Below are 25862 nucleotides of genomic sequence, written 5' to 3' on the forward strand. Positions count from 1 at the left end.
TAGGGTCATGAATAAGATTGAGGAATACGGAGTATATATATATACCTCCATGATAAAACAGGTTAAACCCAAAGCATACTAGATACAGAGCGTAGTCTGTTTAACAAGGGAAATCGCCGATAGTTGGTTTCCCCGCAATGACGCCGGTTGTCGGGTGCAGCTGCAAGGATCGTGACTTCACTGAGGATATATGTTGTATAGAAATAAGATAGAACATAATCTGAAGTCAGATTTAGAGATTCTAAAGGAAAAATGCTTATGACACTTAATATATACAAAATTGTGTGATTGGTGTGAGATCTGCAGGGAACGACCTCATGTCTCTATACAAAATATGATCTATATATGTAATTATTTTCAATTATAAGGAGTATAAAAGGCATAAAAATGTGCAAGATACAGATAACTTACTATATTATTTCGACAATTGTATACATCAGATATTCATTTGACTATGGGTATATCATTCCTATGCCCTACCCTCTCCCGCATATGACCAGAAAGCCGAAGCCGATTCTCCTCACTGATACCCCTTCTCACATCCTGCAAGAAGTAAATAGGTCTCGAACATCTTGATCTTTCCTTCTGAAAAGATTGAGTCTAGATTTATGGTATTTAGTATAGGACTAGATTCAGGGGGATGTTTATATTATTATTGTACCCCGCGGTTCACGCGGTAAAAGCTGCACGTTTTGAAAGGTCATTTCTATTTCTGTTCTCATAACAATTCTTCAGAAAGGCTTAACAGTCCTCTGAAACCTCGGTGGTTGACGCATAAACTTCTCCGGCTCATCTCTAGCCCCTTCTTTCCAATAATCAAACTCCATCCACGCATTCTCAGGCATCTGAGCCTCCGTCGCCTCCAAAAACTCCCCAAGATCAGGACAAAGCGGGACAACACCCGTCTCAAGCACATACTGATCCCATAATTTAAGCAACTGCTTCATCTTCTCCGGCTCAACATCTGACAGATCATGAATCTCCCCAGGATCCTGAACAAGATTATACAACTGCCACTTCTCCGGCCCCTTAGGCTTCGGAATAAAAACAATCTTCCAATCCGCACAACGCAACGCAGCCCGTCCACACGTCTCCCACCCCTGAATAAACTCAACCGGATGAATCCGCTCCGTCTTCCCAACCGCCCAGGGATAGAAACTCCGACCACGCATTTCAACAACCTCCCTCCCCTGGTACATCGGCGCCGGATGCTGAATCCCCGCCATATCAAGTATCGACGGAGCGAGGTCCATAACCGTAGCGAACTGATCTGTGATCCCGCCCTTCCCCCCAACATCAACAGGATTGATATCAAAGTTCGCAGGGAAGCGACAGGTAAATGGAACACGCACGCCGCCCTCAGTGGTATACGCCTTATACAGTCTCGAAGGCGCGGTAGCAGCCTGCGCCCAGCGCGGACCATACCAGATGAAGGAATTCCCATTCCCGAGATTCTCAAGACTGTTATCGTAGTATTTCTGCAGATGCGGCATGACACCATTCTTAACCATCGGATAGGCCTCGTAGGCGGCGCCTTCAGCACCGTTGTCAGACATAAAGCAGACGAATGTGTTCTCGAGTTCGTCGATAGATCGTAGGTACTCGATTACCTTCCCGACATTCGAATCAATGCACTCAACCATCCCGGCAAATACCTCCATTGCAACGGAAGACTTCTTCTTCTCCTCCGCAGTGTACTCATCCCACTCTTTGGCTTCCTCTGCTTGAACGGGATGCGCCTCGACGTCACCCCGCACAATCCCCAGCTCCTTCAGACGCTGTAGACGTTTCTCGCGGAGCACATCAGGTCCGGAGTCATACACGCCGCGGTAGTGGTCTATATACTCGCGCGGAGCTTGCAGCGGCCAGTGAGGCGCTGTGAAAGGGAGGTATGCGAAGAATGGCTTGTCTTGATCTCCACCTTCGCTACCGCTCTCTTTCCATTCTTTCAGGTAATCGACCATCTTATCCCCGTATCCATCGGACGAGTACCAGTCATCTGGGAGATGACGTACATACTCGCCATCCTCCATGTGCAGAGCTATATAGCTCGCCTCAATGAAAGTCGGGAGATGGTCTTGGTCTTTTAGCTCTGGCTCGAAGGCATAGTGATTTGAGCAGGCGGGTAAGTGTGCGAATGAGCGATTGAACCCGCGCTTGTGGGGTGATCGCTCTGGTGTAAGACCTAAATGCCATTTTCCCGACATCACGGTGTGGTATCCGCCGTCGCGGAGGATCTCTGGGAGTGCCACGACCCGCTCGTTGAGGAAGCCCTCGTACCCTGGCATGCCACGTTGGGGGGCGGTGCTCATAGATGAGCCTTTAGGACCGTTTTGGCCGGAGATGTTGGTCCATTCGATTAGATTGCCTAGACCGGCGATGTGATGGTCTGTGCCTGTCATGATCATGGCGCGGGTTGGACTGGAGAATGTGAGATTGAGTATTGGTCTGTGGGGTGGCACTGCACTTACGAGCATGCTGCTGCTGCATGGAAATCGGTGAATCGGAGGCCTTCTTTGGCGATTTGGTCGATGTTTGGAGTCCGGATTTCTCCGCCGAAGCAACCTACATCGGAGAAACCGAGGTCATCGGCGACTATAACGAGGAAGTTGGGGCGTTTAGCTGCCATTGTTGAGAATGAAGAATTGAGAAGATTTATGGGAGGGAGAGGGGTATATGAGATCTCGTAAATGTAGATCTCGCAGCTCAAGCATACGCATGTATGAAGGGTCGCCAATCGGCCATCGGCCATCGGCACTAAATGCGGGGATCTCCAGGGGGAGAACCAATGACGTTACAATATAAAGAATAGTGAACTATACAAAAGTACATCTTTCAAGCCGTTTTTATCTATATTTAGCTTACACTTGATATAGCACTAATAGAGGGGAAAAATATCTAAGGCATTCAAAAGACCAAGATACTTAACAAGGTCATATTAGCTATTTCATAATTGGCTGATTATGGGGAGGATACATAGATAGTGGCAAGTTCCTATTTGACTGGGGGTGTTAGTTGGTTACTTGGGGACAGGGGGGATATGAGAAGGGGATTATAAGGGATGTGAGGGATACTATGTAGATATTGGAATTTTTGAGATTGCTTGTCAGGGCTTCTTGTTTTTGTTGGAAACATTGAACAGCCCTTGTTTGGTGCTTATGGCGGATTTATATGATCGGCACTAATATATCTTGGTATCATTACTTACCTTAGTTAAGATCTTCCCTCGTATGGATCCTGTTGCGTTCGATCCCAAATCCGGTTTTATATGGAGTCTTTCGAGGCCAGCAGAACATTACAGGGGTTCATTCTTGCTGTTTGGACATGTGGAGATTACGTGCTTTACTACTGAAGGAGATGACTAGTCGGAGAGACTAATTGGATGGTTGATCAGCATGGCTCTAAGTACTGCGTCGCATGGATCTGCTGGCGCAGGTTGATATGGCATCGGATGTCGACTAGACGGTCTTGACTTAGTTTAGTTATTATAAAAACAGCACGATAGAAACTTCATTTCCATCTGTCATGTTATTCATAGAAAATAGAAAATACAAAAGGCCATTGCCAGCAACAATCCACCTAGCCAAGCGCCCTTAAGGCAGCTAGAATCGAGAGAGAGAAAAACACCGAATATCACATCAAAGGTTGATCCGTTTCAGGGATCAAAACGCCAGACACCCTCCAGTTCCCACTGGATCGCAGTTCAAAAATCCACATTCAAAAGACAGACCTGCTGCCCCCATTACCTCCGCATAAAGTCGTTATCACATCACATCCCTGACCCTCACACATTGATCAAATCATCAAATGTATCCTCCGCCGAGAATGAATAAGACCCCTCAGAGACAAGGGAAGCCTCCGACTCACGACGCATCTGTTGCTCGAACGCCTCAGCGGCGGCCGCAGCAGCCGGCTCAAGCTGGAGAGGATCATCAAATCCAAACGACATAGCCGCGGGCGCAGGCGCAGAAACAGGCACGGAAGTCGTCACCGGAGTAGGTTCAAGCGGGGAGACGGAAGGATGATCATGAATTCTGACTGGCGATTCCTCAAGAGAAGGCGCACCATCTTTATCGGTAATTCTCTTTACCATCTGAGCGAGATGAAGTTTAATGGGTTCATCGCCACACTGAGCATGTTTGAGGACCTCATTCTTCAGACCCAGTATCTCGGAGCGTAGGCGTGCGATTTCGGCAACAAGCTGTTCCTTTTTCTCGGACTGTTCCTTGAAATTGAATTCCAGCTGTTGAGTATGTTCTTTTTTCTTCTGGCGACACTTGCTAGCAGCGAGACGATTGCGCTCGAGGAATTTGGCCCGCTTGGCGCGTTCGTGCGGGGCATCGTCAAGGTCCGGGCTGAGGCTAGCGGCGGCGGTTTTGTATTCGCGGACGCGCCGTCGTTTGCTGGCGCTTTCCATGTCTAGACCGAGATCACGACCATCATAGGGAGGTGGGGTTGGTTGACCATTTCGAACCTGGGTGTTTTTGAGGTCTCGTTCGAGCGCGGAATTGGCAAATGCCGAGTCTTTATCCCAGCCCGCCATAGGTGAGACGGGGCTTAGACCCCAAAGTTCGTCGTCTTGTATCGGGAGGCCTAAGAAATCACCTGAGATGGAAGTGAACGATGGACCGAGATTGATATCTGTGAGGCCTTGAGGTAAAACACCTGACATTGCAGATTTGAGGTTAGACATTTTTAAGAGAAAGTTATTTCCGTTAAGAAGTTAAGAGCTCTTGCCCTAATAACCCTAAAAATGAAATCAAAAAGTTTGAAGTCAAAGGTGCCTGAAGATGGTAAATTGTCCTTCCACGGTCGGACAAGAATTCCGTCCAGGAGATCCGAATGGATGAATTTCTAAGAGAGAGAGATTTTATGAAAGGAATGTAAAGGAAAGGTTGGATTTTATTTTGACCCCCCCTCTGTTTAATAAAAGCCCTTTGGACCTAGAACTTCCCCCCCCTTAAAACATCCCTAAACAATAACAATAAAAGAAAAAAAGAAAAACATAACGAATGGTATCCAACAGGATTCAAAGCCGTCGAAGAATAACCCTGGAAAAACAGGGTTGGGAAATATAGAAATCCTTGGAAGTATACAACTTCTAGAATAGTCCAATCAGAGTCACCCACTTTATTTCCCTGCGTATCGCCCACTTGTCCAGTATTGCAATTGTCGGTGCACAAAATGCCAATTATAGAGCATCAGCCCTGCCACCCGTTGATCATCAACCTCCTGTTCCACTTCGGTTCCATCTCGGTCTTGTTTAGATCCGAGGAGGAGCGGTCCAAACACCCGTGCCAAATCGTGGAAGTTCGAACTTGCCACTGGATCACGGAGCTCCATCCCGGGCTGGACTGTCTCCGCATTTACCAGTAAGGAAAGTAAGCCAAATACTGCACAGATAAGATCACGCTGCATTTCAGTCGCAAGGGCTATGATCGCAAGACACATAAGTTGTACTCGGGCGGCAGTCGTTGGGCTCGCCTCAGAGATACAATCGGGCACACGGAGAAGATGACACTGTTCTGGTATCGAATGGTAGTACATCGCCCTGAGAATTTGGTAGAGCCGGACACTCCCGAGGATCCCGTTTGGAAGCCCCGCCAGCACGGCCTTAAGGGCCCAGGCCACACTCAGCACAGGCGCCGAATCTTCACGGAGCTGTGGCATGGCAACCACACGCATAGTAAGGGAAATTTTAGACTCATCTTTCTCCGCTTCAAGCACTTGGCTAGCAAAATGATCATATAATCGAATGGCAGCTTTTAGATCTCCGGGCTGAATGAAGATCTGCGAAGTGTCCAGACCTGCAGGAACCCGTGTCAGCCATATTATGACGTTTTTTTCTTCTTTTATTTTAATAAAAAAAGGTTCGCCACCAACCATATTTGTGCAGAAACATCAACGTTGCCACAATGTATGCGGGTAGCTGCACAGGACAGGGCGCCAAGTCCGTGAGCATAAGATAACCATGTCCTCCAAGACGGGCCAAAGTCTCAATCGATCTTCCTTGCAACGAAGTCATTGGACTGGGACGGCGCAGGTTTGCAAATGTTTTCATTCGCCGAAGCTTTGGAGCCGGTGCCAAAGGAGCTGTGTCGGGAGCTAAATTGGATCGCACCTTGCGAACTTTGCCCAACAATCCAAATCCACGACGGCTCTCGCCTTCCTCAGCATGATTACCCTCTGCTGCTAGAATCTAGTCAGTGTCAATCCATGCACAAGCAAAGACACACGTACATGAAGAATTATCAACTGGAATGGCAATGGGAATGCCAAACTGAGATGCCATCTGATTGAAAGCCGAGATAGCCTTGGGCCCGTCAAGTGTAGTCCAACTTGTTTGACTGTTGGCCGAGCTTGAAATCTGAGCATTCGCACCTTCGGGCTGTGCTGGTTCGAGAACTTGTTCGATTGTGTCCATATCAGTCTCAGCAATAGGCTCCAGTGTCCCTTCAGAAGTCCTCGATTCTTCTCGGCTCGTGCCTGCACTATGCCTGGGAGCTATCGCCTTCGCTTGTCGGTCGGTGGCCTTCCCATCTGAGAACGGGTCCGAAGCCTCATGGATATGATTGTTACCGTTGCTGCTGCTGCTATCAGTGCCGTATATCATCAGTCCTGGCCATCCCCACTCATCCAAAGGTTCCTGGATGGGCATTGCCGTGTGCCGGGCAGGGTCTCGGCAAACAGTATCCTCTGTCTGGCTGGACTCCTGGGTACTGGTCGTCTGAGCGCTGACATTCCGTCTCTCCTTGGGCTCGTCGAACCTGACAGACTTGCAAGCAGATGTGGATGGCTCCACGGTAGCCACGGTAGCCACGGCAGCAATGGGCGCAGTATCTGGCTCAAATGGATTGGAGGACAAAGGTATGGAGCTCGGCCTCTCTTTACGGGTATCCTCCTGAGCGGGTTCAACCTGTGTATCCCTCATGGGATCATCCTCCTGGGACAAGCTACCCCGCAAGCGAGCATACACTTTCTTCAGACGCCTCGTGCCATTCTTGGACCGAGGAAGCTCGCCAGTATTTTGGATGTGGGCATTCAACTCAGGGTCCGCATTGTCAACGAGGGCTACTGCCGAGGAAGGTGGCTTGTTCGCATCAGCGCTGGTGGTCCCCGCTTCGGTTGCCGGCTCATCGCGCTGTAGTTCATTCGAAGCAGCTTCTAGTTGAGGTTTCAATGCGTCTCCCTCGGACGCTGGATGCCGTCGTGGCCAAATACGAGATGCAGCAGGGTTGGGTGGATCAGATCTGGACCGGAATACAGTTTTAAGAAGCCGCATGATTACGTTTGGATAATGTATACGGGAGGAAGAGATGGTGATGAAGTAAGGACAAGGATAACCCTGAAGGGGCTGTATTGTGACTTGGATTGGGGTCTTATGGAAGGAACTAAGATGAGGAAGCTACGTCTTCCTTCTATTTGGAACCTTTGGAATACTACTAAACAGACTACACGTATACGAGTTAAATATCAAAATGAAAAGACAGTTAAGATAATGCTTCAAATTGACATTCAAATCTTCCTCTATTTCTGTGCCAGTCGGCAATAAAAAAACAAAGCCGGTTTTGGAAAACATGTCATTACCTCTGTACATTCGTAAAGCCCAAAATCAAAAAAAAAAAAAAAAGCCCAGAACAGTCATGACCTCGCCGGGCCCATATGTCCCCAGGTGTTATCTGCAAGGTTTCCCTCAGGGCAGATCAAAACGCCGGAACCATGCAAAACGAAATATGTATGGGGAAAAATCACATCCAGCTCGGAAGATCATGCTTCCTCATTCTCTCCCTCAAGAAGAATGTAGTGCAGAATATCACTCAGAGTCAGAACGCCCTTGAGCTTGAAGTGCTCATCCACAACGACGAGACGGTGTACTCGGGATTTGCGGATAGTATCGAAGATAGTATCCAGACCATCATTCAATGAACATGTATAGATACCCGGGAAACCCTGCGCAGAATGATAAGTATCAGAACGGATATCACTGGGGAACAGGAGTCAACATACCGGAGAACGTTTCTTCAAAGCTTCCCCAACTGTGAGACTTAAATCGTCGTAGAAACCTCCTTTAATCAAAGTAATAACATCGACCGACTCGAATACGTTATACACCACGCCTTCCGAGTTCACGATCGGCACACTAGATATGCTGCGCTCGACCAAAATATGAATGACATCAATGACCGGGGTATCCATCGAAGCCGTGGCAACGTTATCATACGATCCAAGCAAGAGCTCCCCTAGCGGACGACGCAGCTGCTGCGTATCGGGGACATTGACAGCGACGAATTTCAAGATTCGGTATTGCGTGATGACGCTGAGAACGTGGGGCCGCTCGGTCTGGCTATCGCTGGTGACAAGGGGGATACGGCGGGCGCGCGATTCCAGCATGCGCCGACAGGCATCGTATAGAGGGCGCTCTGGGTCGATGGAGACGGTCTCCGGCGGTGCCACGCCTAGCGCTTTTTCAACATCTGTATATTCCCGTTAGCCGCGGGGTGTACCTGCAGGAATGCGACACGGTGGGGAGTCGCCCAACGCACCTCGCAAACTGTCTAGGCGGAATTGATCGATCTGGTCCAGCGCAGCGGGGTTCTGGAAATAGTATTGGATGACATTGATGTAGTCGGAAGTGGTCAGAAGACCTGCGAATTTGGACGCTTTGGAGTCCCACAACGGAGCTGAAACGATGCCTGTACCTCCCGATTCCCGGGTTTTGCGGTCAGCTGGAAAAGTTCGTGAATTTTGTAGCAAAGGTGGAATCGTAGGAACGTACCGTTTTGAATCAGAATGTTCAGACTCTCCTTGACGGAAAGGGACGTATCGAAGATGATGAGTCGGAAGCTGAGCGGGAGGACATCGTAGGAATTTCGGGCCTTGAGGAAATCACGAATGGCACGCTGTTTGCGTTAGTCAAGATCTGGATATTCCCAGATGATCTGGTGACTGGTGAACCCATGCAACACGTTCACAATTCCCATAGTGTCCAACGTCGGATATAAAGAGGGGTCTTCCCCCTCTTTGAAAAAGCAAAAGTTGAAAAGACTTACAAGGCCTTGTCTCTCTTCCCGATCGATCGCTCGCTCGGAGGCCATTGGGGGCGTAGGTACGAGGATAGGCTGCACGAAAGGCGCGTGACCAGAGATGAAGGTCCCGAGTCGAGGGTCTTCCGCCTTTCGATATGTGGGGGGTGGATATCCTACGCAACCAGAAATCAATAGGAGATGAGATGATTTATTTAAAATTATTTTTTTTTCCCTCTTTGATATCAGATTATATTCATTTTAATTCTCTCGAATGAGGGGAAGCTGCAAGTACGCGGGCTATACGGGAACATTCGAATGATCCTTGTTCAGAATGTATACGACATATATATATGTCCGTGACACCTGGTCCCTCAGGCATAAATATAAAAAACTAGGAGAATCTTCCATCTGAAGGAGTTGGGGCAGCAACCAACTTCCGGATATAGATCGCAAGATCACAGAATATGTTCTGATCAGGGCCAAACTCATACAGTTCATAACCTTCCATCATTGCTCTAACTCGCGAAGAGTCGGGATCCGTGCTAAGGAGGTTAGCAGATTGAGGGATAGAAGATGGTATGATACTCACCATCTCTGATCAAGTCCATCGAGGAATTTCACTCGACACCAAATAATAATCGCTGGTCGAGCGATGTCCGTAATAATCTCCTTCACAGGCACATTTGGTGCTACGGAGAACACTACCGATTGCTCGTCCACTTCGAGCCAACCACGCGGATCATCAACCACCTCGATACCTACCTCATCCAGAATCTCCTTGTCCACTTCGCTCTGAGCCGGGTCCTGTGAGTAGCATGGGACTTTCTCTTTGTGGTCTCTTTCTTTCAGCCATTCAGTTATGGTAACGAGGAGCGCATTCTGAAATGCAGATCGCCACCCATAGCTAGTATCTAGAATGCCCTCCTCATTGAAATGTTGAAAGGACATCGTGCCAAGAGCAAATGCGACGACCTTGTTAATCTCATGATCTTTTGCAGACGACGACAAAATTGTCTTGAGCTTTTCACAGGCTGGGCTCTCTTTCCATTCTTGGGTCTTGTCGTGGAAGATTTTCGCAACCACTTCACGGTCAAGGGGGCCACGCTGTGGAACAATTTCCTTGGTCTTGGAGTCCAATTTCTGTGTCTTATGCATGATAATGACCGAGCAGGGCTCCCAGTGCGATAACGAGAAATGTCTCCGGTCAATCTCGTTCGTAAGATGTGCGCGACAGTTGTAATTGAGGGCCAGGTCTTTGCTAAGACGATATCAGTTCTCTCGCCCTAGTATAGTTACTAGGCGTGTACTCACCACACATACATCAATTCCGTATCATCCTCTGCGTCTCGCATTCGGCAAACCCTTCCCATCTCCACATTGCATCTAACAGTTGCGCCTGTTATGTCTTTCGTAATTATCTTGTCTGGGGTTGGTTCTCGCTTGGTCTGATCCCACATATCTTGGATTAACTCTTTGGTGAAAAAGGGCACTCCGGACTCGTAGAGTCTATCAATGATTGCCTTCGCCTCCTCTAAGGTTGGTATATCCCTAGGCTCAACCGAGCGACGATGGGGGATTCTCCAGTCAGCTACGTACTTCCGGGGTTTTTTTGCCGCGACAGGCTTGGAATTATTTGTGTCTCCCATATTGACGGTATAGGTCAAAATTAGAAAAGAAGTAAATTATTTTCAGGGGAATACTTCCAAGGGCATGATATGGCCATTGGCCTAAGCCAGCGCATCCATCACATGTGCGGGGTTGGTCCAAAGCACATTTTACTAGGGTTTGTATAACTTATACAATACTGGAGAGAAAGCGCTTAAACATGTTTCAAAACTCCCAACTGTAAAGAAATACGCCTAGAATATCCAGACCAAAGAAGTTAATCCTCCCTGACTTTGAGATCCTTCTTCTTCCTGATATAGATCACAGCTTGCTGAAAATTCTCCTTTCCAAGTGCCTCCTTGTCGGTAAATGAATGCTTGTTGTATTCCGTCGCCATTTTCAAAACACCCTGCGTGTTGGGATCTTGACTAGTGGACATGTTAGCTTTGGAATCAAAAGTCATAGAACACATTAAAACAGTCCAGGAATCACTCACGCGGCTTCCTCTCCTTCTCCCATGGGAAGCCAGATCACAATAGCAGGACTAGCAATACCCGCGATGATATACTTGATGGATACAGTAGGTGCTATGGAAAGCACAATCGACCGCTCATCGACCTCGACAAACCCATCTGGCTCCGGAACCACTTTGAAACCGAAATCCTTGGCTAGGATTTCCTCGTCGACGGTGGTGTAGTCCGGATCCTGCAGATAGAAAGTGGGCGCCTCATCTTGAAGCTGCTTGTCTCGATTTTCCAGCCACTCCTTTGCGGTAACCAGCAACGCGTGCTGAAAGGCAGCTCTAAGTCTGCTCTGTGCCAGGCTACCACAAGCAAACCCGACAATTTTGTTGATCTTGTGACCGCTGGCATTGTTCGACAAAACCGACTTGAATATCTTGCAGGTCTCGCTGGCTTCCCAAGCTATTCTCGCGTGGTTGAAAGATTCGGCCACATCATCACGCTTCCGGGTTTTGTCCTCTCTTTTGACCGGGTATCCTTCGTGCACCACTTGCAGGGGGATGAGAAGACCCTTGGCTGAGATGTCACTTCCAGACTTTTCGATTTCTATGTACTGTAAGAGTCTTTCTGGATGAATGTAATCTATGGTAACTGCCAAGCTAGACGGTGTTAGCGCTCGTGTTCCAACAAGTCTCCCAGTAGGTAATTCAAGCATGATGTGGATAGCTCACTTGACAAATTCCTTTGGCTCAGGATCTGGATCTTTGTAGAGCCTGTAGAGATAAGGATTATTCAGATCCACTGTCGCTTCGAAAACCGCGCCTGTGAGACTCTTCACTTGGATTGTTTTACTTCCATTCCGAACGTTCTTTAGCTGTTCCCCGATTTCTCGGAACTTTTCTTTGGTGAAGAATGGCACGCAGGTGTCATCCATTTCCTTGATGCGGGCCACTGCATCCTCCTTTTTCATCATCTGCCCGTCACCAGAAATTACCCAGTCAGTCGAAGTCTTCGGCGGGACTGTCCACAGGTACTTCATAGATAAGGTATTTCGCGTCACTGAATCCATGATGGTGATAGTTGAACTAAGTCTTGAAGAAATTGGAATCTGGGTTAAATGTCCAGAATCTCCAGAGGATGCAGTTCCATTTATACAGCTCAAAGGATATCAACCAGAAAGCCCATGTCTTTGACATAGAATAGTATACAGTGCATCACATCCCCTATCACATTTGTGTGGCAAGTTAGCATCCACTTGTTTGGCAGTCTATACCCAACTGTTTCGGTTACTACTGTTTCCGGTGTTGGTTGGACTATAACTTGCGAGATATGATTGTAAGAAACGGGTAGACCGGAGAAAGCGCTTAGAGAGATAGCCTACAAGAAAACAGAAAACATCATTCAAACTTCCCAACTATATAGATCCTGTACGTGTCAGCCTGGAAGACAACACAGTTTGTTCATACTAGAAGTATTAGAGGCCTGGGAAACTCAGGGGTCATGTACCATTAACTAGGCGCCTTGGGGTATAGTACAAGAGATATATACATAAGCTGTGATAATGAACTCCGGACTGTGTGAAGGGTCGGCGGATGTGAATGGAAGAAAGAAAGTAGGAAGTCCATCCAATATCCTCTCGTCTTATATTAACCAACGCCATATATAGGTCTATCACGCAAGGCAACACGAACGACCGACGTGTCAGCATGTAATAATCATTGACAGTATAGATATGGTGAACAACGTACTGATCTACCATTGAAAGGGGCTGTATGATGAGGTCAACCAACTGATGGTATACTGCAGTATAGTATGGGCTACGTACGAGAACGAAAAAGGCACGGCAACAGTGCTGTTAGCAAAGCGAATCGCCAGGAGAGAAGCAGACGGAAATAAAAAAATGGTTATCATATGATATGGCTCTAAAAAATAAATAAGAAAAAAAGTTGAGTACTGGCCACCCAAAAGAAAACCATGCAGAAACAAACCATCTAACGCCGCCGCAGCCATGCAAGGTATCATCGCAAAGCACATTTTATCCAAATTCTAGACCAGCCAGAACCTGGTCTCTTGGGAAGTAAATACATGAGAGAGTTGTAAAAGACGAATCAAAGCTCAAGAACGTCTGTATCCGGGCCTAGAGGTGCCCGTGTAACTTGAATCGGTAGATGCATGTGTGATTGGCACCCCAATTTGAAGTCACTCTAAAGACAACCATGTCCACACGGATGGTTGACACGTCGACGATGGTGTTGAGCTTGAATGTCTGGGCGTAGTCTGGGCTGTGGAGGTCGTATTCTACTTTTCCGATGCGGTAGAAGTTGGGGCCGAGAATTGGGTCGTCTGAGTAAGCGCTTGGAGGTTCGAAGGGGTTGCTCCGACGCAACAGATCCATCACCAACGCGTGAAGTGAACCAATTCCAGGGATCAAGAATCCTCCAAGCCCTGTTTCGCGGGATGAAGGGGCCTGAGTTGGCGGTGGCGGCTGTGACACTGTGGCGTCACCGAAAACTTTCAGGAAGCCACGGCCAGGTCTGGCCTCAGCTGTTGGTTTGGCTTTGATCGGTGTCTTGTGGGGGTTGACTTTGAAGCGAGCCCATACCTCGATTGTTCGAGGTGCCGCATCTGGTTCGAGAGAGGCGCCCACGGGGATGTGCTCAACTACCAACTCTTCTGCCACAATGTCGCGGCCGAGGAGTACAGATAGTTGGGTTGTTCCATTGCGAGGGGCACTGCACCAGCAGTCGCCTACCTCTTCCCACGTGGTAAGGGCAGAAATTGGAGATTGTGGAGCTCGAATTGTGCGCCTGGATACAAACGAGCTCGCCCAGATGAGTGCTCGCAAAGAAGTGCTCTGTTTGGAACCCAAAGTCGGTGAAGTTTTCGCTGGATCAATCATTGCCCCCAATGCCACTGAGAGGAAATTCACCTTGTAGACCGGTTTCCGATGGAGGCTTGGGTCTGTGGGCGTTGAATCATGAACGTTAGGAAGCGACTGTCCTGACCGAACAGAACTGAGCTCGCTCGACAAGGATGACATTTGGACGTCCATTTTTGATACCTGGCTCCGAAGGCTGTGGAAAACTTCCGGTTTAGATATGTTTAAGTTCGAAGAGGAATCCCAATCCAGAGCACCGTGTTCTAGATAGTGGCGAAGTTTCGCGGCGATCAGGGGGACGAAAATAAAGCTCAGAACCAAAAGCAAATAGAACGCAGCCCGAATCCAATTTTGGTACGGGCCCTCCATCACTGCTTGAATGGTCTGCGTCCAGCTTTTTCGGCGTACCTCGCTGGTGGTTTCGTTGCTAATCTGAGGTTCCCGACGTCGGGGCCTCACTGCTGCTAGCCATCGACGCAAAAAGCTTTCCTTGGGGACATCGGGTTCCAAATCTTGATATATTTCCGATTCAAACTTGATATATTCTTCTTCGTCCTCTTCGGGGACATTAGCCAGGCCAGAAACTCGTCGAGGGGGCGCTGTGATGTTGCGTCCATGTTTGCTGGGCCGCGTTCTTTGCAGGTCATCTTCGTTAATATCACGTTCCAGGTTCCAAGATACCACAGAAGCATTATCAACAGAGCTGTGGCGGAATGGTGAGCTACTCATAGGACTATTAATGTGAGGAGAACCCATTCGCTGAAGCGGCGATGGGTAAAGCGGAGAGTTCGACAACTGACGTTGTAATGGGGGTTGAGCGTCAGGGCTATCCGTAGATACCGAGTGTGGAACAGGAGGCGAAGGAGTTTGATCAGAGTGTTCTGCTGCATTATCCAGCGACTGCTGAAGCTGAGCTTCGTCTGGTGTTGGCTCACGCTTGCGTGTTTGAGTGGTTTGAGTGCCTTGCTTCTTCTTCGTAGCGGCTGTTCGCCTCCGAGCATTCTCAAGACGGGCATCGACTGCTCCAGCCATTTGGTCAATGCCAATGTTGGGCCGTATCGACATGCGTTGAGGCAATGCGGTGGTAGTAGCAGCCCCATAGTTGAACGATGCTTGGACTGGAATACTGGGCAAAACAGGTGCTTGCACACGATCGAGTATGGACTCATATTCGGGCTCCATATGTGGTCGTGAAGGAGTCGCGCCAGCCCGGCGTGTAACACGTTTGGGTGCCATCTGCACTTTTAGCCTTCAGAATGGATTGCAAAGATAATACTTTGGTGTTTTGTGTCTAGTTGAGATGTTAGCTTTAGACTAGACAAAACAAAATTATCCCAGACATGCTCAATGTATAAATCGAAACCTTAGAAATGCCATTGAAACAGAACATCCACACGTTCATGTATCAAGACATAATGCGACATGAACTGAAAATGGTCTCTCACAGGAAAGGAACATGCTAGTATGACGAACCAGAGCCATTACCGCAAGTATTAAGCAAGAAAAAAGAAAGCGACAACAATTTCAGACTTACCAGATTAAGAATGCAAACCCCGAACGTGCGTGTGTAGATGTCCGAAGCCTGTAGATCGCGACCCCGGTGAGACGCGCAGACGCGACGGCAACGTGACTTACAGCTCCCAGCTCCCGAGGGTGATACAAGATGTCGAGGAGTTGTTCACTTTATTTCAAGAACAACGACGGTCTAGATTTTTGGTTGCCAGGAATCCGGAGGGAAGGACTCAGGAGGTTGGTGTAAGTGAGGGAAAAGTATATGGGGGAAAAAGGGTGGAGGCGCGCAACTGAAGATCTGAAGATCAACTGAAGAATTTCAACTGTCGAATTTTGAGTATATGCACATCGGACTCTGGAATTAGGTGTTCTTTATATTTCTACTATTTCTTTATAACTACAAGTCTCACTTCCATAGTCTTTGTTGGTTAGATCTCTTTGTCACCTCGGACTGCTACGATCTTGACACTATTTTGTTTCACTTTTCCCTGAAGGACTTTGTTCATGCTGTATACAGAATAACATGGCATGTCCATGATTCGCCCGGTCGCTACTAAGACATAGATTGAATACTATACAACGGTCGCAAAAAGGCTGAGGTGAAAGAAGATGAGACCCCCCAAGCGTGCGCTTCTAAAAGAAAACAGTTCTTACATGTCTAGCACGTCCAGGCAGCCATAGTACCGTCTTTACGTCCCTCCACAAGGTAGCCATCCTTGAGACAGACCCGCTCGACGGTCGCAGGGAATGGCCCGTCATCGTCAAGCCCAACGCCTGGACCGCAGTCCCAGTGGTTGCCATCGGCCTTGTCATAGACCTTGACCACACCCTCCCCAGCAGCGGCCACGATTCGTTTCGAATCGAACATCATGTCAGTGATTGGCTTGTCGTAGGCATAAGCGTCGTAAATAGAGCCCATACGTAGATCCCATATCTATGAACAATTAGAAACAATGGCTAAGCGAGAAAGGGGAAAATAAACTGGAGTGCTTACCCGAATACTGCGATCGAGACTACCCGTGACCAGATGCACATCGTCAAATTGGAGACATGTGACCGGCCCTGTGTGTCCTACAAGACTCCGGTGGACATGACCACTGCGCAAATCCCAGAGGCGGACCATGCCATCTGCTGTACCACATGCTAGCGCAGCGTCGAAGCATTGCACTGCACCAATAAAGTCAGCCGAAACATCGGGCATGCGACCCGATGGTCGCCAGTCAGAGTCTCCCATCATAGACGAGGATGCCTGGGCAGATGCCCACAAAACGTCCAGAGTTTGGACACAGCGGCCTTTGACTAGATCCCATTGTCTGAGCGTCTTGTCCGCAGAGCCCGAAATGAGGGTGTCACCCTTGAAATGAAGCGCTGTCACCTCATCGACGTGCGCCTCTAGCGAGAATACATTGCAGTCTTCAAGGTTAGAGGACGGCGGTACTGGGAAGTTGTGTTCTAAGGCTCCCTCCTCTTGGTCACGCTCGTGCTTGTTGAGGCGACCGTCCCGGGTCACGGGACGAGCACGGCTCAGGTCCCATAGCTTGACAGAGGCATCCATGGAGCCCGTAGCCACGATGTTATCCTCCACTTGCAGGCAGCGAACCGAGGCATTGTGTCCCTCCAAGAAACCAGAGCATCGGCCGACGTTCATGTCCCAAACTCTCACGGTATCATCTAATGCAGCACTGACCATAGTACCAAATGGATAGTCAAAGTCAATAGCTGTGACCATATCGGTGTGCGCTTCTATTTCCTTGATCAAAGACCCCGGGGCGAAGTGTTCATGTAGAATCGGCATCGACCGTTTCCCTATATTAGCTGTCAGTTGTGATTCGCGTATTAGACCGGAGGATTCCATACGATTAGATCGATGTCGTAGACTTTTCGGTGAAGGTGATGGGAGCTTCTCATAAATCGATTCTGACATGAACGAAGCGTCCATCGCTGGATCTCCGGACGACTCAACAGAATCCTGGCCGTCTGACCGCGGTGTCGGGACTGGTGTATCCTGTGATTCTTCCTCTTCTGGGAAATCTTCCAACTTATTATCGAGATCCGTCACTGTTCCAACTTAATCAGTTTTTCTCCTCATGGTCGCGTTTGTCTCGATATGTTAACCCACATTCTTGCTCCAATCCCGCTTCGTCCATTTCCAAGCCAGCCAATCGATCGAGAACAATCTTGCGCATTTTGTGCAAGTTGGCAACCTTGTTATCGATCTCATGGATCTCCGCACTGCACATATTCTTCCTAATTCCCATCAACTCTAACTTGCGACTCAGCGATTTCCGCTGGTCCTTTAACCCGGCCGGGCCGGCAGTCAAGGTACCACCTCGCTCGACATCCTTGAGAAGCTTCCCTTTGGAGTTGCGCCTTCGGTGTCGCTTCTTCTCGTGCTGATCGTCTGGAACGGAGGCCTGGAAGCCTTGGAAAAGGGAGTAGGAGCTGGTGTCTTCAGGGATATTGGCGAGGAGGTCATCGGGGAGGGAGGAAAGGGCACGGGACTGGATCTCGGATGTTGAAAGCTTTGAGCGGACAAGATCGGTTGGTGTTGTTTGTGCTAGGGAGAACACCTTGCGCTGTGTGGTCGGTCGCCGTAGCTCGCGGTGGATGTCGGTCATAGCATGGTTCAAGTGGGCAGTATGTTGTTCGCCCGGTCCCATCAGGTGTCCTGCGGTCGTTGTGACTTTTCGTCCGAAAGCTTCGATGTGACGAGACTGCAATCACCGCAGATGAAATCCAATCAGCCTGCAGTTTGGTGGGGGGGCGTCATCGGAGGGTGAGAAAAAGCCTACCGTTAAACCGGTGCCCAGAAGGCCATCGCCCTCGACGATATCTGACAGGCCTGACGGCGAGTGGTCGCGCTGGTTCTCCATGAGGCCAAGGGTTTCATGCGCTCAGCCAAAACCCATGCGATACGAGGAGGGGAAAGTTGGGAAGCTTGCGGTAGGTGGAAGTAGGAGACTTGGTGTCCCACGCGAGTTTACCGCGTTCCCCGGGTTCTGCCGTGTGGTACTTTCACAGGCTGAAACCAGCACAGCTTTCGCTTTTCAACAGTCCGAATTTGGGTTCCAATATTGACCGAGATGCAAGGATGTTCAAGTGTGTTGATTTTAGATTGTGGTGTTCCTGCACCTCGGTCGCATGTCCAAAAGTACCGAAATCTAATAAATCATAGACCAGACCATTGGAAGACTCATAGTGCATTTTCACCGGCTTTTCTATTTATAAATTGGTAACTCTGCATATGACTATGATGAGAGCTTCTGACACACCACATTTGTTTGTTCCCCCTAATTTTCTAGTATAAATGGGAAGGATGAGCGGAGTGGGCTTCAAAGTATCCGACTTTTGCAGTCCCGCTCTCTCCATCTACACCTCACCACATTTCAAGCTATGGATGCCGCCATTGATCTCTCCGATGCCTCCAAGGCATTGGACCTTGCTAACATTCGTTTCCAGTTGATGTGAGCTCTCTCCTCAGTTGAAAGTCTTTCCACTTCCCCACCCCCGCCATAACCTTCATGCACTATATCCATGCGAAGCACAATGAGAACTGCTTGCTAATATCATAGGTTTCAGTCGAATGGAAGACACAATTACCTTCCATATGATTGAGCGGGTTCAATTCCCGCTGAACAAGACCATCTACGCCCCCGGCGGCGTTAAGATTCCTAACAGCGAGCTCAGTCTGCTCGACTACCTTCTCCGCGAACAAGAGCGCGTCCAGTCCCGAGTACGCCGCTACCAATCGCCCGACGAGTACCCCTTCTTTCCGGACGTGCTTGAGGAACCGATCTTGCAGCCGCTCAAATACCCGCCCATCCTGCATGAGAACGATGTCTGCGTCAACGATGTGATCAAGGAGCGGTACATCAAAGAAGTCTTGCCAACAGTGTGCCCCACGTTTGGACGGGAGGACCGTGGAGAAACACAGGAGAACTACGGCTCCGCGGCGACCTGCGACGTTGCTTGCTTGCAGGCGTTGTCCCGCCGCATTCATTTCGGAAAGTTCGTTGCTGAGTCGAAGTTCCAGAAGGATCCTGAAACTTTTGTGCGTCTGATTAAGGCTGAGGATCGGGCCGGAATTGATGCTGCTATTACCAATTCTGCAGTTGAGCTGAAGGTTCTTGAGCGTCTCGGTCTCAAGGCCAAAACTTACGGCACTGACCCTGCTTTACCTGACGAGAAGAATGGTCCCAAGATTAACATTGATGCTGTCGTTGCTATGTACAAGGTACGAAACATTTCAATTTTTACTTTTGGGTAAATGATTCGCTGACATGTGCTACTTTACAGGAATGCGTCATCCCATTGACCAAAATTGTCGAGGTCGAGTACCTCATGCAGAGACTCAAGGGCACGCAATGGGAATAAGGAGTTAACATAGGTGAGCTCACGATACGATCAATGCATTGAACCTCAACATTTATGAAAATTATGCGAATTATGTGGCCCACGCAACCCCCATCCTTAGAATATACAAGGAGTCCAAGCCAAAACCAAGATAAGGCTAGCATTGAATAGATTTTGTCGTAAATGGACATCAAATGCATCAGACTACAAAGTCTTAACATTAACTACGACATATATTGCGTAAGAGCCTTAACCATAGGCTCAAACTGGGCCGCCTCGATCAAAATCAAGCTACCTTTCGTCCGGATACCCAGCTCCTGGAACGCGCGCTTGGAGTCCGAGTGGCCTTCATCGGACTTATGGGTGTAATCAATAGAGCCAGCACACAGAGCATGACGCTCCACAACCTCGTCTTCGGGGTGGAAGAAGAAGCGCTCGGCCTGCTCACCACCCTTCTTCTTCTTCTTCTGAGGCCGGGACTCTTCCTGGTCAAGCTTCGACTCTACTTCCTCGTAGTTCTTTGAGAGGACCAGGTAGTGCGAGAAGGTGTAGGGTTCCTTGTCCTCAACAGCCCAGGCAATCTCTTCCTGGAGCATGTTGTACATGGGAGGGACGATCTCGGACGGCATGTTGATCAGCCGCTCGGTCAGAATGAGACCGATGGGAGGGATGGGGTTTTGGGAAAGGAGCTGGGCAGCGGGAGCGAGGGACTGGTTGGAGGCGGTTTTGGTCTTGAGGTAGTTGATCAGGTCCTGGATGACGGGTTTGTCCTGGGAACAGAACATCAGTACAACGAAGAGAGGAAGAGTGGGAAATTGCGAACCTTGTGTTCCTGCAGATTAAGAATTGACAAGAATGCGTAGGGATCCGATTCATGTCCATCAACCTTCACGGTCGATCCCAATGTTGGCTGGGACAGAATCAAATCGGCCAGCGCGGACATGTCGAACATTTGAGCATCGTTGTCGAACAGCTGGCGCAGGAGGTTCTTCAGGCCGTGGAAATCGATAGGCTGAGGGTCGAACCATTCAAAGTCTACATTGACCATGTCCATGTCCTGTCATTATTGTTAGCAATCCGACGGCACACAGTCTAGGGTGCAAGTCTAACCTCGTCGGAGTCGGACTCCTCTGGCTTTGTGCCGCCCATGGTGACATCACCGAGTTCTTTCCGCTTAACCATATTGTGTTGATTGTATGTTTTTCTGGGATTGGGTAGAATTGAAGTTCAAAAGTTGATCTTCGCCCCGCGCTCGGCCGTTTGCGAACTTTTTTTCCTTATCGGTTGTTATCGCGGATATAGGTCATTGTTGACCCTGCCCAGGTGCACCAGGGGTTAGGGCTGCTAATTGGTTTCCGTGCTCTATGATAGGCTCTATTGCATTATTTTGGAATCTTGAGAAGACCTGTTAGTATATGGGGCTTCATTGACAAGCTGTGCAAAGGTCGGTTGATACCTGTACCTAAGATATATACAGACAGACCAAACCAACAATACAGAACTAAAGTACAGAAATCAGAGTAAATCAAGCTTCGTAGGAATGTATGTTCATATACTACGGAATTATAATATATCAAACCCGAAAATGGCTGATCTTTAAGCCAAGCCTCCAAATCTAAACATCATACTCAACCGCTTCAACGGTCGGCACTTTATGAAGCTTAACATCAAAGAACTGGGCAACAAGCTGCACACAATCCCAAATAACCTTGACCTCCTCCTGGGGAACACCAATCCGCCTCGTACCACGGATATGCCAATGAGTCTCCTTAGGCAGATTTTGACTCATGATACCAGGCAGCACAACAAGCTGAGTATCCAGATCATCCAAGACCTGACGATCGGACAAAAACAACCCATAAGTAATCTCCTTGGACAGCCAAGAAAAGTCCTTATGGGCACTAAACAAATCCAGGGTGTTTGTCGTGTTACGCGCGTACAGCTTCTGCAGCCACCCAGTGCCGCGTTCGTGGTTGGCCTGGTCGCATTGCCAACCCTCGCGAGTGAAGGTGTAATCCTTGTCTTCGTCGCGTTCGACCTCACTGATGGCCAGAATTGCCTCAATGGGCTTGCATACTCCGACTATAGGTACGGATTTGACGAGCGCCTCGCGCAGCCGGCGGATCAAGGCTTGCCGGGCTGCTGAGGTTGCATAGTCTGCTTGCTGGGTGAGGTGAAGGTAGAGCTGGTCTGCTCGCTCAGGATCTGGGCTGGCGACTAGTGTGGAAATGGCTAGGATGTACCATTTGTCATTGCCCAGACTAGTGGTTTTGAAACGGTTCTCTAGCTCGGTGAAAAGTTGGTGGTAGCGGGGCTGGACTTCCGCTGTGGCGGTGGAAAAACTCATTGTTCTTGGCGGTTGGTATGGTAAAAGAATTGAAATGATTGATTTGGGCTTTAGCAGCTTAGCTCGGATTGGTAATCGAGAGAACATGGCGTATATTGCACAGCGTCAAATGCAACGTAAAGTTGTGATCTCTTCTTCAATCGCAGTGAACTCCGACGGTTGAAGTGGGTCACTGCAGATTCAAATCATTTTGTATGATATCTATAGGATGTTGTATAAAGCTTCAAATATTATTTTTTTTAGGGAAGTTGAACCCTCGTGTTGAAATATCATAAAGAATGTTTTGATGCTACCTTAGATTTTGGAAGTATTCCTACTTCAGAAAGACATGTATATATGAGCTGCATACATCATCCACGTCCACGAAAGTAATGTCCAAAATGAATTTATTGAATTCAATATAAAGATATACACTTAAATCATACTAGCTAGGTCATAGATAAATCATTTACAGGTACTATATCTATAACTCTACAAGAACAAGTATAAAAGTGGGGCGGGAGCTAACAAATGAAACCCTAAAGCATCAACAATGTCATAGACCAATCCAACATCCATGCTGTCTTGTAATCTAGCCAAATCAGAACAAGGAATCATCCAGACCACACAAGAAACTTATAGGGCCAACAGGGATCTTTGCCTTCAAACTGGGCAATGACCCACCATGATCTCAGTGACCCCAGAATGACATCACAAACGAGGCAAGTATGTATAAGAGCCTCTCCAATAGTAAAGGAAACCAAGCTCCTTCCATTCAACCCTACTTCTTCCATACCCTCAACTCTCAACAAACCCCAAATCTACTCTACATCTACACAATATGTCATCACTTTCAGGCTCAGGCCAGTCCAGCGTCGGAAACCGCAGTATCTACGAGGCAGGCGACCAGCGCAATGTCCCTGTTTCCGAGCTCCAAGAGCGCGCTCGTTACGCCGAGGGTATGCCTCAAAGCCACAAGAACCTTGATTCCAAAGATGGCCGCACCATTGCCAATAAGCTTGCCTCCCAAGAGACAAAGATTGGTACCACGCACCACCGGCACAACGAGTACGACGCCGAGGCCGAGTTGAGCAAGCAAGATCCCACTAAGCCCGTAAGTATTCATGGTATGAGCATTGATCGGGGTGCATTTACTAATGTTGGTTTCAATACAGGCTGTGACGCATGGCAATGCTCCTTCCAAGGGCGCTCAGATTGATGCCGAGCTCAAGGCTGATGATGAGCAGCGTCTGCAGGAAAAGGGCATTAAGAAGTAAATTTGTTAATGCTGGTTTTCGACGTTACGAAATAATCTCTCATGTCTTCTGATTGGAATTGAATATTCAGCCAGAGATGGAGCGGTCGGTGTTGGGACATGATGTATGATAATAATGATATCTGGTCGACGTTCTTCTGAATGAGTAACGAGGCCACTGAATGAATACAAACATTGAGGATAGGCTGTACAAATTGGTGTTGGAAATATGTAGCTTGTATAGCTGTAATCTAGATCAAGCGGTGGAATGGGTTCAAATCTAGATATACCGTTTATATATCATGAGATCGGCTTTCTAAACAAGATTATGTGCTATTACGAGGCCCGAGATTTCAAGGGCCGAGTTATTATACAAGACGAATTATCGACAGTCTATCAAAATCCAAAGAAACAGGCATCAGGTACCTACAACTTTTCCAATAGGTTGACTGGCTTCTTGAACCAAAGAAAATGGCTTGGGTGATCGAAGACCAACCAAGACAGTGCTCATCACCGCTGGCACTGAAGTCAATGGGAGGCGTGCGTATATCCGGAGTGTAGTCGGATTTAAGCCAAAACACCGGAGTCCCGTGTGGGAGGGAGGGGAGGCTGGGTAAGCCGAGGGGCGGCCCAAGGCACAAAATGTACCGTGAAACCTGAGATTAGCCATCCGGAGTAAACTTGGGGTCGTCGTCATGCGGTTCAGCAAAGACATGGCCCCAATATTCCTGGACTCTTTGACACAGGCCCAGTTTGTTCTCCCATGTTTTGAACGCTGTTTCGAGATGGCAGCTCACCCATTTGATCTCCTCCCAATAAGCCTTTTCGACATCGTATCCAAATCGCTTGATGGTCTCTGGGGGTGCCGTCCAGGCGCGTCCATCTGAGCCGTCCTCCTTCAAGGTAGGAGTTGTTTCCCATCCCATGCCGAAAATCTGGTCACCGGGATTGAATTTGGGATAGTTTGCGTGAATGAAGAAGATGTGCGGCGCGGGGGCAACGGATTCGTCTTTTACACGCCGCTTATCTTGCTGGATTAAGGCAAAATCCTCGCGCGGATCTGACTGTGCCATAGCTGACCCAGACAGCCCGTCCGCAGTCGCGTGTCCAATGGCTTGCACCCTCTCACTGACCGTGTAGAAAGGCGCGCCTACAGCAGAGGCAGCCTGAATAAAGGTTTCCTTGTCTCCCTCGCCAGGTCCTCCTTGGCTTAACAAGCGGAAATAATGTGAGGGGCCGTAAAAGTTATAATATGCCGCCAGCAAGAGAGCCAGAGAGTGAGTCTTCTTAGAGACTAAGAATACCCCTGTTTCTGACGACTGTCTGGCAGCCATGGACGGTGCCTCTTGGCGTGAAATCTTATAGTATAACGGAGACGCGGATGAAGCCCAGAAATCTGGCCATGTGACAAGACCATTGGTTTTGAATGGCTCAGAATCGAGCAGGTCCTCGGGTTTGCCAAGAGGGAAACAGTCGGCATCCATCCAGACAATCTCTTCGAAAGATGAGAAAATAACGGCAAAGATCTTGAGTTGATAGTGTTCAATGACGTTTTTACCCACCACATCAGCCAGTATCAAGCACCGCGCATCGAGTTTGGGAAGCACATCGTTGCAGATATGTTTCTCGTGTTCGGTGGCATCCTTCATGAAGAGTTCAACCGGCAGCTTTGATCCCGCGCGGCGGAGCATCCGCAGCGATGAGACGAAAACAGGGAGGTACGTAGCACCAGCTGTCGATACTAGTCCTCGTTTGCCTGGAGTATGAATTGGCTTCAACGCCTTGTCCGACTTCTTGATATCCTCGATGAAGGCAGCATGAGCTTCTTCCATCTTGCGTACATGTTCCTCGCTCAGGCCCGTCAGGTCGGGTCGCGGCTGATTTTTGTTGGGGTCAAAGTGCTGCGCTTCAACATCGCCTCGCTTTTCTGGGGAAGGGCACTTCGGTTCATGACGTTCAATTATAGGTCGTAGGACTTTCCAGAAGTCCTTCTGGCGTTCCGTGAGGGGGACCTCGAATGCTGTGTTTGGGACCAGTGAGACGGTGGAGGACGCCGTGGTCGGGGACCAGTAAAAATAGACAGTGCACACTAGAATCAAAGTGAGCATTGCTAGCACGAGCGCTTTCGCTCGTGCAGGTCGAAAAGCACTCATTATTGCTAGATAGTCTGGGCAACTGCGCTTTGATCCAGGGGTTCATGGAGCGGCGCACGGCCACGCCGATCGACCTTTGTTTACCAAGTCAAGGAAGAAGCAAAATAAAAGGTGCATATATATTGCCCGATTGATAGAGCAGGATGATTGTGGTTGCAGAGCTGTGGCGCATTGTTCCAGGGAGTTTGGGTTTGGCGGAAAGAAGATTAGCCCACTGGGCTTGGCAACATGACAACACTCATATGTTCCCTTTGTACTCTGTACATAACCCACAAGTTGATGCACCGGCATTG

General features: G+C 48.6%; 13 protein-coding genes across 13 annotated transcripts; 2 read left to right on the forward strand and 11 right to left on the reverse strand.

Moving 5' to 3' along the window:
• Positions 1–731: 731 nt before the first annotated feature.
• On the reverse strand, positions 732–2629 carry PGRI_011860 (arylsulfatase; the record flags this gene model as incomplete). The annotated part of the gene is made up of 2 exons (XM_040788899.1): positions 732–2421; positions 2472–2629. 2 exons carry the CDS (start codon positions 2627–2629, stop codon positions 732–734), a joined length of 1848 nt encoding a protein of 615 aa, XP_040645852.1.
• Positions 2630–3784: 1155 nt separating this feature from the next.
• atfB (bZIP transcription factor atfB) lies at positions 3785–4693 on the reverse strand (the record flags this gene model as incomplete). Its single annotated transcript, XM_040788900.1, has 1 exon — positions 3785–4693. The coding sequence occupies one exon, from the start codon at positions 4691–4693 to the stop codon at positions 3785–3787; it is 909 nt and encodes a 302-aa protein (XP_040645853.1).
• A 437-nt stretch (positions 4694–5130) lies between these two features.
• PGRI_011880 (uncharacterized protein) lies at positions 5131–7282 on the reverse strand (the record flags this gene model as incomplete). Its single annotated transcript, XM_040788901.1, has 3 exons — positions 5131–5807; positions 5884–6192; positions 6241–7282. The coding sequence occupies 3 exons, from the start codon at positions 7280–7282 to the stop codon at positions 5131–5133; spliced, it is 2028 nt and encodes a 675-aa protein (XP_040645854.1).
• A 485-nt stretch (positions 7283–7767) lies between these two features.
• Positions 7768–9095, reverse strand: snf4 (AMP-activated serine/threonine-protein kinase regulatory subunit SNF4; the record flags this gene model as incomplete). The annotated part of the gene is made up of 5 exons (XM_040788902.1): positions 7768–7950; positions 8008–8474; positions 8544–8726; positions 8777–8900; positions 9051–9095. The coding sequence occupies 5 exons, from the start codon at positions 9093–9095 to the stop codon at positions 7768–7770; spliced, it is 1002 nt and encodes a 333-aa protein (XP_040645855.1).
• A 322-nt stretch (positions 9096–9417) lies between these two features.
• PGRI_011900 (SRR1 family protein) lies at positions 9418–10672 on the reverse strand (the record flags this gene model as incomplete). Its single annotated transcript, XM_040788903.1, has 3 exons — positions 9418–9568; positions 9616–10284; positions 10338–10672. The coding sequence occupies 3 exons, from the start codon at positions 10670–10672 to the stop codon at positions 9418–9420; spliced, it is 1155 nt and encodes a 384-aa protein (XP_040645856.1).
• A 236-nt stretch (positions 10673–10908) lies between these two features.
• Positions 10909–12161, reverse strand: PGRI_011910 (SRR1 family protein; the record flags this gene model as incomplete). Its single annotated transcript, XM_040788904.1, has 3 exons — positions 10909–11059; positions 11128–11751; positions 11824–12161. The coding sequence occupies 3 exons, from the start codon at positions 12159–12161 to the stop codon at positions 10909–10911; spliced, it is 1113 nt and encodes a 370-aa protein (XP_040645857.1).
• Positions 12162–13229: 1068 nt separating this feature from the next.
• PGRI_011920 (uncharacterized protein) lies at positions 13230–15152 on the reverse strand (the record flags this gene model as incomplete). Its single annotated transcript, XM_040788905.1, has 1 exon — positions 13230–15152. One exon carries the CDS (start codon positions 15150–15152, stop codon positions 13230–13232), a length of 1923 nt encoding a protein of 640 aa, XP_040645858.1.
• Positions 15153–16140: 988 nt separating this feature from the next.
• Positions 16141–18355, reverse strand: mdv1 (uncharacterized protein; the record flags this gene model as incomplete). The annotated part of the gene is made up of 5 exons (XM_040788906.1): positions 16141–16416; positions 16477–17288; positions 17340–17540; positions 17602–18196; positions 18275–18355. The coding sequence occupies 5 exons, from the start codon at positions 18353–18355 to the stop codon at positions 16141–16143; spliced, it is 1965 nt and encodes a 654-aa protein (XP_040645859.1).
• Positions 18356–18875: 520 nt separating this feature from the next.
• Positions 18876–19856, forward strand: PGRI_011940 (chorismate mutase ARO7; the record flags this gene model as incomplete). Its single annotated transcript, XM_040788907.1, has 3 exons — positions 18876–18946; positions 19062–19716; positions 19779–19856. 3 exons carry the CDS (start codon positions 18876–18878, stop codon positions 19854–19856), a joined length of 804 nt encoding a protein of 267 aa, XP_040645860.1.
• Positions 19857–20059: 203 nt separating this feature from the next.
• Positions 20060–21017, reverse strand: PGRI_011950 (protein-transporting protein BCP1; the record flags this gene model as incomplete). Its single annotated transcript, XM_040788908.1, has 3 exons — positions 20060–20605; positions 20659–20892; positions 20946–21017. 3 exons carry the CDS (start codon positions 21015–21017, stop codon positions 20060–20062), a joined length of 852 nt encoding a protein of 283 aa, XP_040645861.1.
• Positions 21018–21450: 433 nt separating this feature from the next.
• On the reverse strand, positions 21451–22182 carry PGRI_011960 (uncharacterized protein; the record flags this gene model as incomplete). Its single annotated transcript, XM_040788909.1, has 1 exon — positions 21451–22182. The coding sequence occupies one exon, from the start codon at positions 22180–22182 to the stop codon at positions 21451–21453; it is 732 nt and encodes a 243-aa protein (XP_040645862.1).
• An 820-nt stretch (positions 22183–23002) lies between these two features.
• Positions 23003–23438, forward strand: PGRI_011970 (uncharacterized protein; the record flags this gene model as incomplete). Its single annotated transcript, XM_040788910.1, has 2 exons — positions 23003–23275; positions 23337–23438. The coding sequence occupies 2 exons, from the start codon at positions 23003–23005 to the stop codon at positions 23436–23438; spliced, it is 375 nt and encodes a 124-aa protein (XP_040645863.1).
• A 640-nt stretch (positions 23439–24078) lies between these two features.
• Positions 24079–25569, reverse strand: PGRI_011980 (alpha-mannosyltransferase; the record flags this gene model as incomplete). The annotated part of the gene is made up of 1 exon (XM_040788911.1): positions 24079–25569. One exon carries the CDS (start codon positions 25567–25569, stop codon positions 24079–24081), a length of 1491 nt encoding a protein of 496 aa, XP_040645864.1.
• Positions 25570–25862: the final 293 nt, after the last annotated feature.

This window comes from Penicillium griseofulvum (genome assembly GCF_001561935.1).
Source record: "Penicillium griseofulvum strain PG3 chromosome Unknown contig_80, whole genome shotgun sequence".
NCBI classification, from domain to species: domain Eukaryota; kingdom Fungi; phylum Ascomycota; class Eurotiomycetes; order Eurotiales; family Aspergillaceae; genus Penicillium; species Penicillium griseofulvum.